Source organism: Lithobates pipiens, unplaced genomic scaffold, assembly GCF_037356315.1.
Source record: "Lithobates pipiens isolate NorthernLeopardFrog02 unplaced genomic scaffold, aLitPip1_a1.2 Scaffold_19, whole genome shotgun sequence".
In the NCBI taxonomy this organism is placed as follows: domain Eukaryota; kingdom Metazoa; phylum Chordata; class Amphibia; order Anura; family Ranidae; genus Lithobates; species Lithobates pipiens.
Genome location: NW_027507764.1, coordinates 595,048,289 through 595,062,611, shown reverse-complemented (window position 1 = coordinate 595,062,611; position 14,323 = coordinate 595,048,289). Strand labels below are relative to the sequence as shown.

The 14,323-nt window shown below is 47.5% G+C and overlaps 1 protein-coding gene and 1 non-coding gene across 3 annotated transcripts in view; both read left to right on the top strand.

The window, feature by feature from the left end:
• Window positions 1-5,052: 5,052 nt before the first annotated feature.
• LOC143999651 (5S ribosomal RNA) lies at window positions 5,053-5,171 on the top strand. Its single transcript, XR_013278112.1, has one exon. It is a non-coding gene; the product is annotated as a 5S ribosomal RNA (ribosomal RNA).
• A 1,055-nt stretch (window positions 5,172-6,226) lies between these two features.
• LOC143997811 (uncharacterized) overlaps window positions 6,227-14,323 on the top strand; it is a 45,557-nt gene continuing 37,460 nt past the window's right edge. Inside the window, exons 1-2 of one of the 2 annotated variants that reach the window (XM_077493621.1) lie at window positions 6,227-6,391; window positions 13,039-13,140. In XM_077493621.1, coding sequence (XP_077349747.1) covers window positions 6,326-6,391; window positions 13,039-13,140 — 168 coding nt within the window. In that variant the 5' untranslated portion in view covers window positions 6,227-6,325. The remainder of the gene's footprint in view (window positions 6,392-13,038; window positions 13,141-14,323) is intronic. The other variant, XM_077493622.1, reaches the window with a different exon arrangement.

The window sequence follows — 14,323 nt, the reverse complement described above, 5'->3', positions numbered from 1 at the left end:
CAATTACTCTAACACTGCACCCGTTTGAAATGTTTGTCCTTTTTTTCACACAAATAGAGGTTTTTTTTGGTGGTATTTAACCACTTCAATACCGGGCACGTAAACACCTTCCTGCCCAGACCAATTTTGAGCTTTCAGCGCTGTCGCACTTTGAATGACAATTGCGCGGTCATGCTACACTGTACCCAAATTAAATTTTTATCATTTTTTTCCCACAAATAGAGCTTTCTTTTGGTGGTATTTGATCACCTCTACGGTTTTTATTTTTTGCGCTACAAATAAGAAAATACCAAAAATTTTGAAAAAAAAATAATTTTTTTTTGTTTCAGTTTCAAAACTTTGTAAATAAGTACGTTTTCTCCTTCACTGATGGGCACTGATGGGGCTACACTGATGGGCACTGATAAGGCGGCACTGTTGGGCACCAATGAAGTGGCACTGATAGGTGGCACTGATGGGCAGCACAGATGGGCGACACGGATGGGCGACACGGATGGGCGACACGAACGGACACTGATAGGGGGCACAAATTGGCACTGATAGCTGGCACGGATGGGCGGCACAGATGGGCATGGACAGGCGGCACAGATGGGCATGGATAGGCGGCACAGATGGGCATGGATGGACATGGATAGGCGGCACAGGTGGGCACTGATAGGCGGCACAGGTGGGCACTGATAGGCGGCACAGGTGGGCACTGATAGGCGGCACAGGTGGGCACTCATAGGCGGCACAGGTGGGCACTCATAGGCGGCACTGGTGGGCACTCATAGGCAGCACAGGTGGACACTCATAGGCGGCATTGGTGTTATACTATAGTAATGGATGCCAATCAGTGCCAAACAATAATGCATGCCAATCAGTGATGCCCATTGTGGGCACTGATTGGCATCCATTATGGGCACTGATTGGCATCCATTGTGCTGACCATTGGCATCCCTGGTGGTCTAGGGAGGATTGCCTTTTCCCTGGTGGTCTGGTGGTGTCCCTGGTGGTCCAGTGTGGGCATCCTCGGGGGGCTGTGCTGATAATCGATCAGCACAGACCCCCCCTGTCAGAGGAGCAGCCGATCGGCTCTCCTCTACTCGCGTCTGACAGACGCGAGTGAGGGAAAGCCGATCACCGGCTCTTCCCATTTACACTGTGATCAGCCGTGATTGGACACGGCTGATCACGTGTTAAAGAGTCTCCGTCGGACACTCTTTACCGAGATCGTAGTTGCCGGGTGTCAGACTGACACCCCGCAACAACGATTGCCACGATGCGCGCCCCCGGGGGCGCGCAGCGGCTCATAATCCTGATCACGTCATATGACGTCCGGTCAGGATTATGAAACCACTTTGCCGCCGTCAGTTGCCTATAGGGCGGGCGGCAAGTGGTAATCACCGCTGTTTTTTTTTGTTTTTTTTTTGCGCTATAAATAAAAAAATACTGAAAATTCTGTAAAGAAAAAAAAAGTCTCTGTTTCTGTTAAAATTTAGAAAATTTGAAAAAATAACCCAAATCGGTGGATATTATTTGGTCTTCGTGAGTTAGAGAGTCCACAAGCTGAGGTGCCAATCACTGAAAATTACACCTGAAGTACGGACCGGCCTATCTCATTTCTTGAGACCCTAACAAGCCAGAAAAGTACAAATACCCCCCAAATGACCAGTTTTTGGAAAGTAGACATTCCAAGGTATTTGGAAAGAGGCACGGTGAGGTTTTTGAAGTTGTCATTTTTTTTCCCCACAATTCTTTGCAAAATCAAGTTATTTTCTTGTTTTTCTTTTTTTTTTCACAAAATTGTCATATTATCAGGTTATTTCTCACACACAGCATATGCATAGCACAAATTACACCCCAAAATACATTCTGCCACTCCCCCTGAGTACGGCGATACCACATGTGTGAGACTTTTACACACTGTGGCCACACACAGAGGACCAACATACAGGGAGTGCCAGCAGGCATTCTAGAAGCATAAATTTCATCTAATTACACTTTGAGGCACTGTAGTAGCATGGATGCAAAGTGGTGTGGCATGGATGAGCCATGGATGTGGCTGGGTGGGTATGGCTGGGTATAGCTGAGTATGGATGGCAGAGTATGGCAGGGTATTGCAAGATGTGGCTGGAATGGGCACTGAGCAACACTGTGGGCACTATACATCCAGCCCACATTGTTGCTGCAAACGATCTCTCCCCCTCTCCCCTCACACTGTACAGATCGGTACAGAGAGGGGAGGGAGGAACCAGACGTGACACCGGTCTGTTGCTGTGATGGTACCGTCGTTTGGCAGAGCGATCACGTGGTAAACAGCTGCCATCAGCGGCCATTTACCGTGATGTGCTGGGTCTTCCAGACCCGATGGTCATGGATGTTTCCAGGTGCGCGCCCCAGGGGGTGCAGCGGGAGCAAGATTCTGTGAGGACATCCATGGACGCCCTCCCAGAATAAGCCGCCCTCGCTGTAGTCACCTTTTGGCTATGGCCCGGTCGGCATGTGGTTAATGGCCTCCCAGTCTTAGTCAGTAGGGTTCAATATTGGTTTTGCCCACCCGTTGCAGCTATCACAGCTTCAACTCTTCTGGGAAGGCCGTCCACAAGGTTTAGGAGTGGAAATGGGAATCGGAATGTTTGACCGCTCTTCCAGACGCGCATTTGTGAGGTCAGGCATTGACCTCACAACCTCTGGATATGACGCTGAGCACGTGCGCTCAACTTCTTTGGTGGACCATGGCGAGGCCTGTTCTGAGGGGAACCTGTCCTGTTATACCGCTGTATGGTCTTGGCCACCGTGCTGCAGCTCAGTTTCGGGTCTTGACAATCTTCTTATAGCCTAGGCCATCTTTATGTAGAGAACAATTCTTTTCTTCAGAACCTCAGAGAGTTCTTTGCCATGTTCAACTTCCAGTGACCAGTATGAGAGAGTGAGAGGGATAACATCAAATTTAACACATCTGCTCCCCAGTCACACCTGAGACCTTGTAACACTAACGAGTCACGTGACACAGGGGAGGGAAAATGGCTAATTAGGCCCAATTTAGACATTTTCACTTAGGGGGTGTACTGGCTTTTGTTTCCAGCGGTTTAGACATTAATGGCTGTGTGTTGAGTTATTTTGAGGGGACAGGAAATTTACACCGTTATACAAGCTGTACACTCACTACTTTACATTGTAGACAAGTGTCATTTCTTCAGTGTTGTCACATGAAAAGAGAGAAGAAAAGATGTACATTTAAATGGGACTGAGGGGTGTACTTACTTTTGTGAGATACACCTAGTGTATTGATGTCCAATCTCATTTCTTTGGACCCTAAAATGGCAGGACAGTACAAGTACCCCCCCCCCCCCAATGACCCACTTTTAGTAAAATTGACTACTCAAGGTATTTAGTAAGAAGCATGGTAAACTTTTTGCAGTTGTTTTTTTTCCCCATAGTTCTTTGGAAAATGAAGGAATTAAATAAAATGTGTATTTCTTTTTCACAAACTTGTCTCTCACACACGGCACACGTGCAATTACACCCTCAAACACATCTTCTACCCTTCCAGAATAAGGGGACCCCAAATGTGTGAGGCATTTTGACAGCCTAGAAGCATAGAGGGGTCCAAAATCCCAGGAGCACCTTTAGGCTTTCAAGGAGCATAAATTACGCATCTAATTTCCTGAATACCTGTCATGTTTTTGGAGGCCCTGGAACACCGGGACGGTAAAAACGCACCCACAAGATGACCCCATTTTGGAAACAAACACGCCATGGTTTTTTTATTTGAGGCATAACGAGTCTTTTGAACATGTTATTTTTTTGCCACAGGTTTTTGAAAACTGTGGGAAGAAAATGAAAACGTAATTTCTTACACGTAATTTACACAAAGTCGTGACTTTATAAGATATTTCTAACATACAGCATGTACATTCCAAGAATTACACCTCAAAATACATTCTGCTACTCCTCCTGAGTATAGTACATGTGTGGGATTTTTTTCACAGCCTCGCCACATACAGAGGACCAAAATGCATGAGCACCTTAGGGCATAAATGACATTTCTTGATCATACATCACGGGACACAGGAGCTTCATTACATAGTGGGTTATATAGGCACCTCTGGTGAGTGGACATTGGTTAACCCTCAATTAAGGAGAATTCCTCCCCTATATAACCCCTCCCATATGGGAGGCACCTCAGTTTTTTCGCCAGTGTCTATGGTGGTTGGTCACGTAAAACATGTGATATAAAGAAAGCTCTGTGCAGGTCCCTGCGGGGGCCTAAGGGCTACAACAAAACCGGATCCATATCTCGGGCCGATATTTTGACTCCCAAGGTGCTATGGTACCCGGGCCTCGCCATCCGAAGAAACGAGGTTTTGCCTGTAAGTCCTCTCCTATTGGAAGACTGGGCTCTGAGAAAACCAGACTTGGTGTACTATTTACATAGTGGCATGAAAGTTTCTGGCAGAGTCTTTTACAAGGTCCAGGAAGGAGGTTCCTCTGAGAAGGAACCCCAAAAAATCCTGAAGGTTGGCACAACTCTGCCCGCCGTGATGGGTGAAGGCTGGAATCTGTCTGTTTTCAGCAATTCCTGCGGCGAGGACAGGTAAGGGAAGTTAATCCTATATAAATATATATTATGGATTTCTTCATTGAGTAGTTGTATGTCTTACCTGGTTTCCACCACTACAGGGAGTAAGAGCAGCCTGATGCATACTTACATGCCTTTCAAATACACACGCTCAGTGAAGCCTGGTTCCTCCAGATGACTCACGTCTCCACTGTACTCTCTGCCACAATAAAGGTAATACAGGGGTCCCACGTAGTCTGGGGGTCCTGCGCAGCTCCGATGGTGGTCCCCTTACCTACTGGACATCCGGTGGTCCTCGTGCACACGCGCTAAGCGCTCTCCTAATGGAGGGGGGGAGTGTGGTTGCGAGCCGTGCGTGTTGGCGTGCACGCCGCTGTACTGCGCAGGTGCCAGGTGGCAATTTTAAAAAGCCCAGAGCGCCAGGGGGCTGTAAGTGGAGACACAGGAGCTGTGGGCAGTAAGCATCCTAAGGGATTGGATCCAGGCGAACCTACGGCCACATCACCCTGAATGCGCCTGATCTCGTCTGATCTCAGATGCTAAGCAGGGTCAGGTCTGGTTAGTACCTGGATGGGAGACCGCCTGGGAATACCAGATGCCGTAGGCATTACGCAAGAGTCTCGTCTGGTGGTTACAAACCGAGAATTTGCTGAAAGGCAAAACCTTTCTTCCTCTTCCATGGAAGATTATTACGACAGATGCCAGCCTGACAGGCCGGGGAGCAGTGTTGGGGGAGGGGAAATGGTCTGCGATCGAGAAGATATTGCCCATAAATGTCTTGGAGATCCGGGCAGTTTATATGGCTCTCATAAAGTGGTCTTACAGACCAAAAGGCCTGGATCCTGGGACAGGACCAGAACATATGGTTGAAGTCGGCATCTTCTCTACCAAACTTCCAGCAGTTGGAGGGGGAGTTTGGGTAAATCTCGGATAGTCTTTGGGGTGATAAATAAACCCCGTGAATCAGTTTAAATTGTATCAATTGATCTCTGATGGAGATAGGTTGTAGAAAAGGGAACTCCCAGGTGTCTTCTGACTCCAGATCGGGGATCTCGCTCTTCCACTTGGAGAACAAATCCTCCAGACCAAAGTGGACTGAGGGTAATAAAGCTTTGTAAAGGGTAGAGGTGGGTTCAGTGCCGGGACAAGGTCATCCAGCGCCCAGGGCAAAGATGCCAAAATGCGCCCCCCTTTTCCCTTAGGGTTAGAGTCAGGGTGCCCCCTACCCCTGCAATAAACCATTGCGCCAGGGGCAGCCGCCCCCTCCTGCCCGCCCCTTGTCCCGGCCCTGGGTGGGTTTGATCAGATGGATACCCCATTGTGCGGATTCTAGGTTGGGCAGAAGGAGAAGCGCTGGAATAGATCCAAACTGGGCAACAAAGGTGTGGCGAATTTGGAGATATCTAAAGAACTGGCGATGAGTAACCCCAAATTTCTTCTTAAAGGAATCAACGGGAAGAAGGGAACCACCAGCACTGATATCTTCCAGTTTTTTGATACCTCCAACAGCCCAGAAAATAATTGAATATTTTCAGTAAAAAAAACTGAAGATGAAGACATTGTGAAAGTGGAATAGGGAAGGAGGTTGCCTCATCTGTAGGTTTGGATCCCGCAGCCGGCCAGTCCCAGTAAGGAAGGGTTAGGGGGAAGGTGGTATATAAGAAGTGCTCTCAGCACTGAGAGGTATACGGAGGGTGGGGGTCACACATCGGACGTCTTTCTGTCTTGTTGCTGTAGTGAGGATCGGGGTGCGGTGCAGTGATGAGGACTCTGCTGATCTTGGGGATTCTCGTGGTCTGTGTGCTGCTGGTGGACGGAGGAGGAGAGGTGAGTTCCCGGGGGTGGGGGTGGGGATGGGGGGGGTGTACGGTGTGAGGGCTCCACACATCCAGGAACATTCCATCCACATCATAAGACCTTCTATAGACACAGCTGTACTACCAGATATGTCCATATATATCAATTCATAATTATTACAGAGTAACAATGTTCTGCAGATCTATAGTGAGGACAATGTATCTATATGTATCTGTCATGTTTATATGATAACAGTTACAATGTGATTGCCCCAAGCATTCTCACTGCCGTCGCTAACAATTGCTGTAACCTGTGTAATGTGTGTATTTCTTATGATCATCAGCTGAGGCATTTCAGGAAAATACTGCACTGTGGCCACTAGAGGGAGCTGATTTATGATGTTGTTTTCCAGCAGATCTTCCAGTGTGTGGTCACTGACTGACTCTTGTGGGTGTAAGCCGTCTTCTCCAGGAGTTTAAAGCTGATTCTTTTACCTGTCCACTGTTAAATTACAACCGCACTAATGTAATAGACTGCGGTGTTATGTACACCCCCCCCCCCCCCCAGTACGGTGCAGTCAGTTCTAAACATCTGGTGAAAGAAATCAGACCGCAGCGGGTCACTCGCTCTCCAGCTCCTCTATTCGGTAAACATCTTCATTTAATTGAAGGCAAGGCGTTCTGTGATTGGAGGAGGGGAGATCGTAATGTTCTTCCACCCCCTCCTCCAACCACAGAGCGCATTGCATTCACTAAAAATAATGCAAGATGCTTACTGAATGGAGGAGCTGGAGTGCGAGTGACCCGCCGCTGTGATCTGAGTATTCTTACCAACCCTCGGCACCAGACTGGATGACCAGACGGATCCAGAACCTTTAGGTACTCGGTACCCCGGGGGCAATATTAACATGAAGTTGGGGGTAAGTTGTGATTGCCTTACAAATTGATTGTAAGGTTTCTTCCTCTGGCGGTATTTGATGAATGGAAGGTGGAAGGAAAACAATACAAATAGATATGTGAAAAGTGTGGGGGGGAGGGGCATTTGTATAGCGCCCCCCGGAGTCAATACTTTGTAGAACCCCCTTTCTCTACAAGTCTTTTTGGGGGTGTCTCTACCAGCTTTGCCCATCTAGAGAGGACATTTCTGCCCATTCTTCTTCTTTGTAAAATATCTCAAGCTCTGTCAGATTGGATGGAGAGCGTCTGTGATCAGCAATTTTCAAGTCTGGCCACAGATTCTCAATGGGATTTAGGTCTGGACTGTGACTGGGCCATTCTAACACATGAATATGCTTTGATGTAAACCATTCCATTGTAGCTCTGGCTGGATGTTTCGGGTCGTTGTCCTGCTGGAAGGAGAAATAAAATCCCAATAAAATACATTTATGTTTTTGGTTGTAACCTGACAAAATGTGGGGAATTTCCAGGGGGTATGAATACTTTTTCCAGGCTCTGTATGTGATTGCAGCAATTTTTACAGTTTTATTGTAGAATTTGTGAAGTAGTTTGATGGATTGGATAGTTTTTTTACTCTTCTTTAGATAGAGGGGGATGGGAGCGCCGGGCTGTTCACTGCCAGCTGCGCATGCAGGGCCGGATTAACATAGGGGCTATTGGAGCTGCAGCTCCAGGCCCCTTTCTCAAGATAGGCCCATTTGCCCAAAAAATAAATAAATAAAAAAGATCGACTTTGAGGATTGTAGCTCGGCGATCAGGAGTCACACATGGGGGGGGGGGGGGTCAGTAGCTAAAGACCCCCTCCAGCACTGGTTAAAATCTGGGGCTGCTATCATCTATGGTTCCGGAGATACGGGCCTCCATGTACAGCAGACGGAGAGGATGACCTCACAGAGCTTATAATAATTATTTGTATATATGATAATTAACCCCTTGCCACCCAGGCCCATTCTGAGACTTCTCTCCTACATGGAAAAATCATCATTTTTTTATGCTACAAAATGACTCAGAACCCTCAAACATTATATATGGTTTTAGCAGAGACCCTGTGGAATAAAATGGTGGTCTTTGCAACTTTTTATGTTACACGATATTTGCGCAGCAATTTTTCAAAGTTTTTTTTTGGAAAGAAACTGTTTCATTCATAAAAAAAACACTAAAGTTGGATGATTTTTTGTTGTGTACTAAGCGATGCTTTACATTTTTTTACAGGTTACACGTTTAGAGTTACAGAGGAGGTCTAGTGCTAGAATTATTGCTCTCGCTCTAATGATCTTGGCGTATGTAACCTGTGTGTATCTGGCTCTGATACTAACCAGTGCCTACCCAGGGACTGACTAGTATCTCCCCCCAGCCTGTCCCCACACACCCTCTCACCTGATGACCTGTGAATGGGGCGATCACTCCCGCAGTGTTATTGTGTTCTGCCAGTCAATACAATGATTAGTGTTGGTAACTATAGGTGGCAGCACTGATTGTTTTGGGGAAAACCTGACAGGCTGGTTGTACTCAAGACGGTTAATAGGTTGACTTATGTAAAACCAGCTAGCCCATACATAGATCGACTATGGCTGGTCTCTGCTTAATTGGTGTAATTTCAATCCATGTCTGGCCCGCTTAACCACTACGCAGCCCCTAAACATCCTTCCACAAACCTTTACATTTTTCCTTCCCAGATTACTTCATCCTCCTCTCCTATACATAGTGCCCACTGTCATACCCTCCACACTTCTCTCCTATACATAGTGCCCACTGTCATACCCTCCACACTTCTCTCCTATACATAGTGCCCACTGTCATACCCTCCACACTTCTCTCCTATACATAGTGCCCACTGTCATACTCTCCACACTTCTCTCCTATACATAGTGCCCACTGTCATACCCTCCACACTCCTCTCCTGTACATAGTGCCCACTGTCATACCCTCCACACTCCTCTCCTATGCATAGTGCCCACTGTCATACTCTCCACACTTCTCTCCTATACATAATGCCCACCGTCATTCTCTCCACACTCCTCTCCTGTACATAGTGCCCACTGTCATACCCTCCACACTCCTCTCCTATACATAGTGCCCACTGTCATACCCTCCACACTTCTCTCCTATACATAGTGCCCACTTTCATACCTCCAACACTTCTCTCCTATACATAGTGCCCACTGTCATACCCTCCACACTTCTCTCCTATACATAGTGCCCACTTTCATACCTCCAACACTTCTCTCCTATACATAGTGCCCACTGTCATACCCTCCACACTTCTCTCCTATACATAGTGCCCACTTTCATACCTCCAACACTTCTCTCCTATACATAGTGCCCACTGTCATACTCTCCACACTTCTCTCCTATACATAGTGCCCACTGTCATACTCTCCACACTTCTCTCCTATACATAGTGCCCACTGTCATACCCTCCACACTCCTCTCCTGTACATAGTGCCCACTGTCATACCCTCCACACTCCTCTCCTATGCATAGTGCCCACTGTCATACTCTCCACACTTCTCTCCTATACATAATGCCCACCGTCATTCTCTCCACACTCCTCTCCTGTACATAGTGCCCACTGTCATACCCTCCACACTCCTCTCCTATACATAGTGCCCACTGTCATACCCTCCACACTTCTCTCCTATACATAGTGCCCACTTTCATACCTCCAACACTTCTCTCCTATACATAGTGCCCACTGTCATACCCTCCACACTTCTCTCCTATACATAGTGCCCACTTTCATACCTCCAACACTTCTCTCCTATACATAGTGCCCACTGTCATACCCTCCACACTTCTCTCCTATACATAGTGCCCACTTTCATACCTCCAACACTTCTCTCCTATACATAGTGCTCACTGTCGTACCCTCCACACTCCTCTCCTGTACATACTACGCACTGTCATACCCTCCACACTCTTCTCTTATACATAGTGCCCAATGTCATACCCTCTACACTCCTCTGCTGTGCATACTGCCCACTGTCATACCCCTCACACTCCTCTCCTGTACATAGTGCCCACTGTTAGACCCTCCACATTCCTCTCCCTCACCTGCACATACTTCCCACTTTTATACCATCCATACTCCTCTCCTATGCCTCTTACCCACAAAAACTGTTCTTTAAAATGATACTGAATATCCTCAATGTTACCAGCTCTAGAAGGGGCACTTTTGTCAGTTCAGCTAAAGGAAATCTCCCAGTCCTCATATTTGTTCTGCCCCATTATTAGTACTTATTTCATTTTGTAATTACTATTGTGATATATAGAGGAACACGGGGGATGTCAGCTACTCTAAATATAAAGCGTCCCTGAAAATATGTTTGAAATGTTGACAACTATGGACTTAGGCACTGCCCAAGGGCCACAGGGTCAGTAGGGGGCCCCATGAGAGGCTCCTGTGATATTAAAGCGGTAGTAAACTTTTCTAACATTACTACTTTTTAGAGGCCCTGGGGTAGGTTATGCCATAATGTACAAGAATGCCCAGCATATTAGCACATTAGGGTACACTTACCTGTCAGACTGAGCCCTCCAGTGCTGTGCTGTGATCAGTCCGGCGGGGCCCGGGCACTTCCATCTTCACCCGGACTTCCTTCTGGGTTCTGTGCCTTCGGTCACTTGCCTTGGCCAGGCTGCGGTGATGTCATTCCCACACATGCCCATGTGCGTCCTCTCTCTCCCATCCCCCCCCTTTCTCTCTCATCCTCCCTCCCTTACCCCTCACACCTCCTTCATCCCCTTTCTCTCTCTCTTTCCCTCTTTAATTTAATTTGTTATAACAAAATATAGTTTGCATTTTTATTTATTTATTGTTTATAAAAGTCCCCAACAAAATCCTCAGCACAAGGCCCATGATGTTCTTAATCTGGCCCCTTGGGCATCAAAACCTAAAGATCAGCAATGGGGGGATTTACTAAGACCGGAGAACACGGAATCTGGAGCAGTTGTACATAGTAACCAATCAGCTTCATGCTTCAGGTTTTTTCAGTTTAGCTTTGAAAATTAAAGCTAGAAGCTAATTTGTTGCTTCAGATTTTGGCTGCTCCAGTCTTAGTAGATTCACCTCATTATATCCATTGCACCCCGCAGTGGCGGCTGGTGCTCAAAATTTTTTTGGGGGGGCGCAAACAAATGAAAAAATCCGAAAAAAAAAAAAACATCAATTGCAGCCTCACTGTGCCATCAAACTGTGCCCATCAAATGCTGCCTCACTGTGCCCATCAAACTGTGCCCATCAAATGCTGCCTCACTGTACCATCAAACTGTGCCCATCAAATGCTGCCTCACTGTGCCCATCAAACTGTGCCCATCAAATGCAGCCTCACTGTACCATCAAACTGTGCCCATCAAATGCAGCCTCACTGTGCCATCAAACTGTGCCCATCAAATGCAGCCTCACTGTGCCATCAAACTGTGCCCATCAAATGCAGCCTCACTGTGCCATAAAACTGTGCCCATCAAATGCAGCCTCACTGTGCCATAAAACTGTGCCCATCAATTGCAGCCTCACTGTGCCTCAAATGCTGCCTCACTGTGCCATCAAACTGTGCCCATCAAATGCTGCCTCACTGTGCCCATCAAACTGTGCCCATCAAATGCTGCCTCACTGTACCACCAAACTGTGCCCATCAAATGCTGCCTCACTGTGCCCATCAAACTGTGCCCATCAAATGCAGCCTCACTGTACCATCAAACTGTGCCCATCAAATGCAGCCTCACTGTGCCATCAAACTGTGCCCATCAAATGCAGCCTCACTGTGCCATCAAACTGTGCCCATCAAATGCAGCCTCACTGTGCCATAAAACTGTGCCCATCAAATTCAGCCTCACTGTGCCATAAAACTGTGCCCATCAATTGCAGCCTCACTGTGCCTCAAATGCTGCCTCACTGTGCCATCAAACTGTGCCCATCAAATGCAGCCTCACTGTGCCATAAAACTGTGCCCATCAAATGCAGCCTCACTGTGCCATAAAACTGTGCCCATCAATTGCAGCCTCACTGTGCCTCAAAGGCTGCCTCACTGTGCCATCAAACTGTGCCCATCAAATGCTGCCTCACTGTGCCATAAAACTGTGCCCATCAATTGCTGCCTCACTGTGCCATAAAACTGTGCCCATCAATTGCAGCCTCACTGTGCCTCAAATGCTGCCTCACTATGCCATCAAACTGTACCCATCAAATGCTGCCTCACTGTGCCATAAAACTGTGCCCATCAAATGCTGCCTCACTGTGCCATCAAACTGTGACCATCAATTGCAGCCTCACTGTGCCCATCAAACTGTGCCCATAAAATGCAGCCTTACTGTGCCCATCAAATGCTGCCACTGTAATGATCAAATGCCACTGTAACCCCTCCCTCCCACTCACCGGCTCGGTGATGGCAGCGAGTGGTGGGACCTTGCAGCGGGTCCTGTGTCCTCCGTGCATCTCCTCCCCTCCTCCCGATAGGCATCCTGGATGCACCGCCACTGGCGCCCTGTCATTACTCACTATGACCCCGAACCCTCCCGTCCTGTCATCAGATCCATTCATCTATGTACGGTGATCACCGCGCCGCTCAGGTGACAGGGACCCAATTGGATATAAGATAATGATATATCTACAGAGGGGGGAGGGGTGGAGGGTTTGTTATGGTGATTCCCATTGTAGAAGAAAAGCCGGTCCTGCCCGGTAATTGTCATCACCCAATGATAAATCTGTGTTTGATCCTGCAGAAGTCGATGGATTCCGGAGATCTGGCAGTCCCAGCAAGACTCAGCAAGAGGAACGTGAAAGAACTCCCGTGCTGCGGATTGCGAAGAGGGCCCTCTTGCAGGGTACGGGAATGGAGGTGACACTTTGGGGTCTATTTATAAAAGAATCTCCAGAACTATTCGCCCAGCACTACTCCATGTACATTCGTTGTGTACGAGGGATCCAGCGGGTGTGAGGATGGGGGAAATCGAATGTTCTTCAGGTGTTTTCTCTTTGGGACGAATGTTATTATGACCATTGACTGGTGGTGATGATAATCCCCTAGACTGGTAATTAGGGATGAGCCAAACACCCCCCACCCCACCCCCCCCCCCCCCCCGGTTAGATTCGCTCCAGAACATGCGAACAGGCAAAAAATTCATTCCAACACGCGAACACCGTTAAAGTCTATGGGACACGAACATGAAAAATCGAAAATGCTCATTTTAAAGGGTAATATGCAAGTTATTGTCCTAAAAAGTGTTTCGGGGCCCGGCTCCTCCCCCAGGGGACATGGATCAATGCAAATCAAGTTTTAAAAAATACATTTTTTTTCGGGAGCACTGATTTTATTAATGCTTAAAGTGAAACAATAAAAGTGTAACGTTCCTTTAAATGTCGTACCTGGGGGGTGTCTATAGTAGGCCTGTAAAGGGGCGCATGTTTCCCGTGCTTAGAACAGTCTGAGAGCAAAATGACATTTCTAAAGGAAAAAAAGTCAAAAACTAAAACTACTCGCGGCTACAATGAATTGTCGGTCCCGGCAATACACATAAAAGTTCATTGATAAAAACGGCATGGGGATTTCCCCACAGGGGAACCCCCGAAACAAAATTTTAAAAAAAATGCGTGGTGGCCTCCCCAAATTCCATACCAGGCCCTTCAGGTCTGGTATGGATATTAAGGGGAACCCCACACTTCTTCCTCTATCTTCCTATGCTTCTTCCTCCGGTCTTCTCTTCCTGCGTCTTCTTCTGGCTTCTTCTTCTCCGCTTCGTCCTCCAGACGATCCGCCTCAATGGGAGTCTCCTGCTGTGTGACGCTTCTGTTCAGGTGACAGCTCTTATATAATGGAGGGCAGGGCCACCCAGTGACCCCACCCCCCTCTGACACTATGGCTTTCCCCGTGTTGTCAGAGGGGGCGGGGTCACCTGTTTACCTGAAGGGTCTGGTATGGATTTTGAAGGGGACCCCCACACCATTTTTTTTAACATTTTGGTGCTGGGGTTCCCCTTAATATCCATATCAGACCTGAAGGGCCTGGTA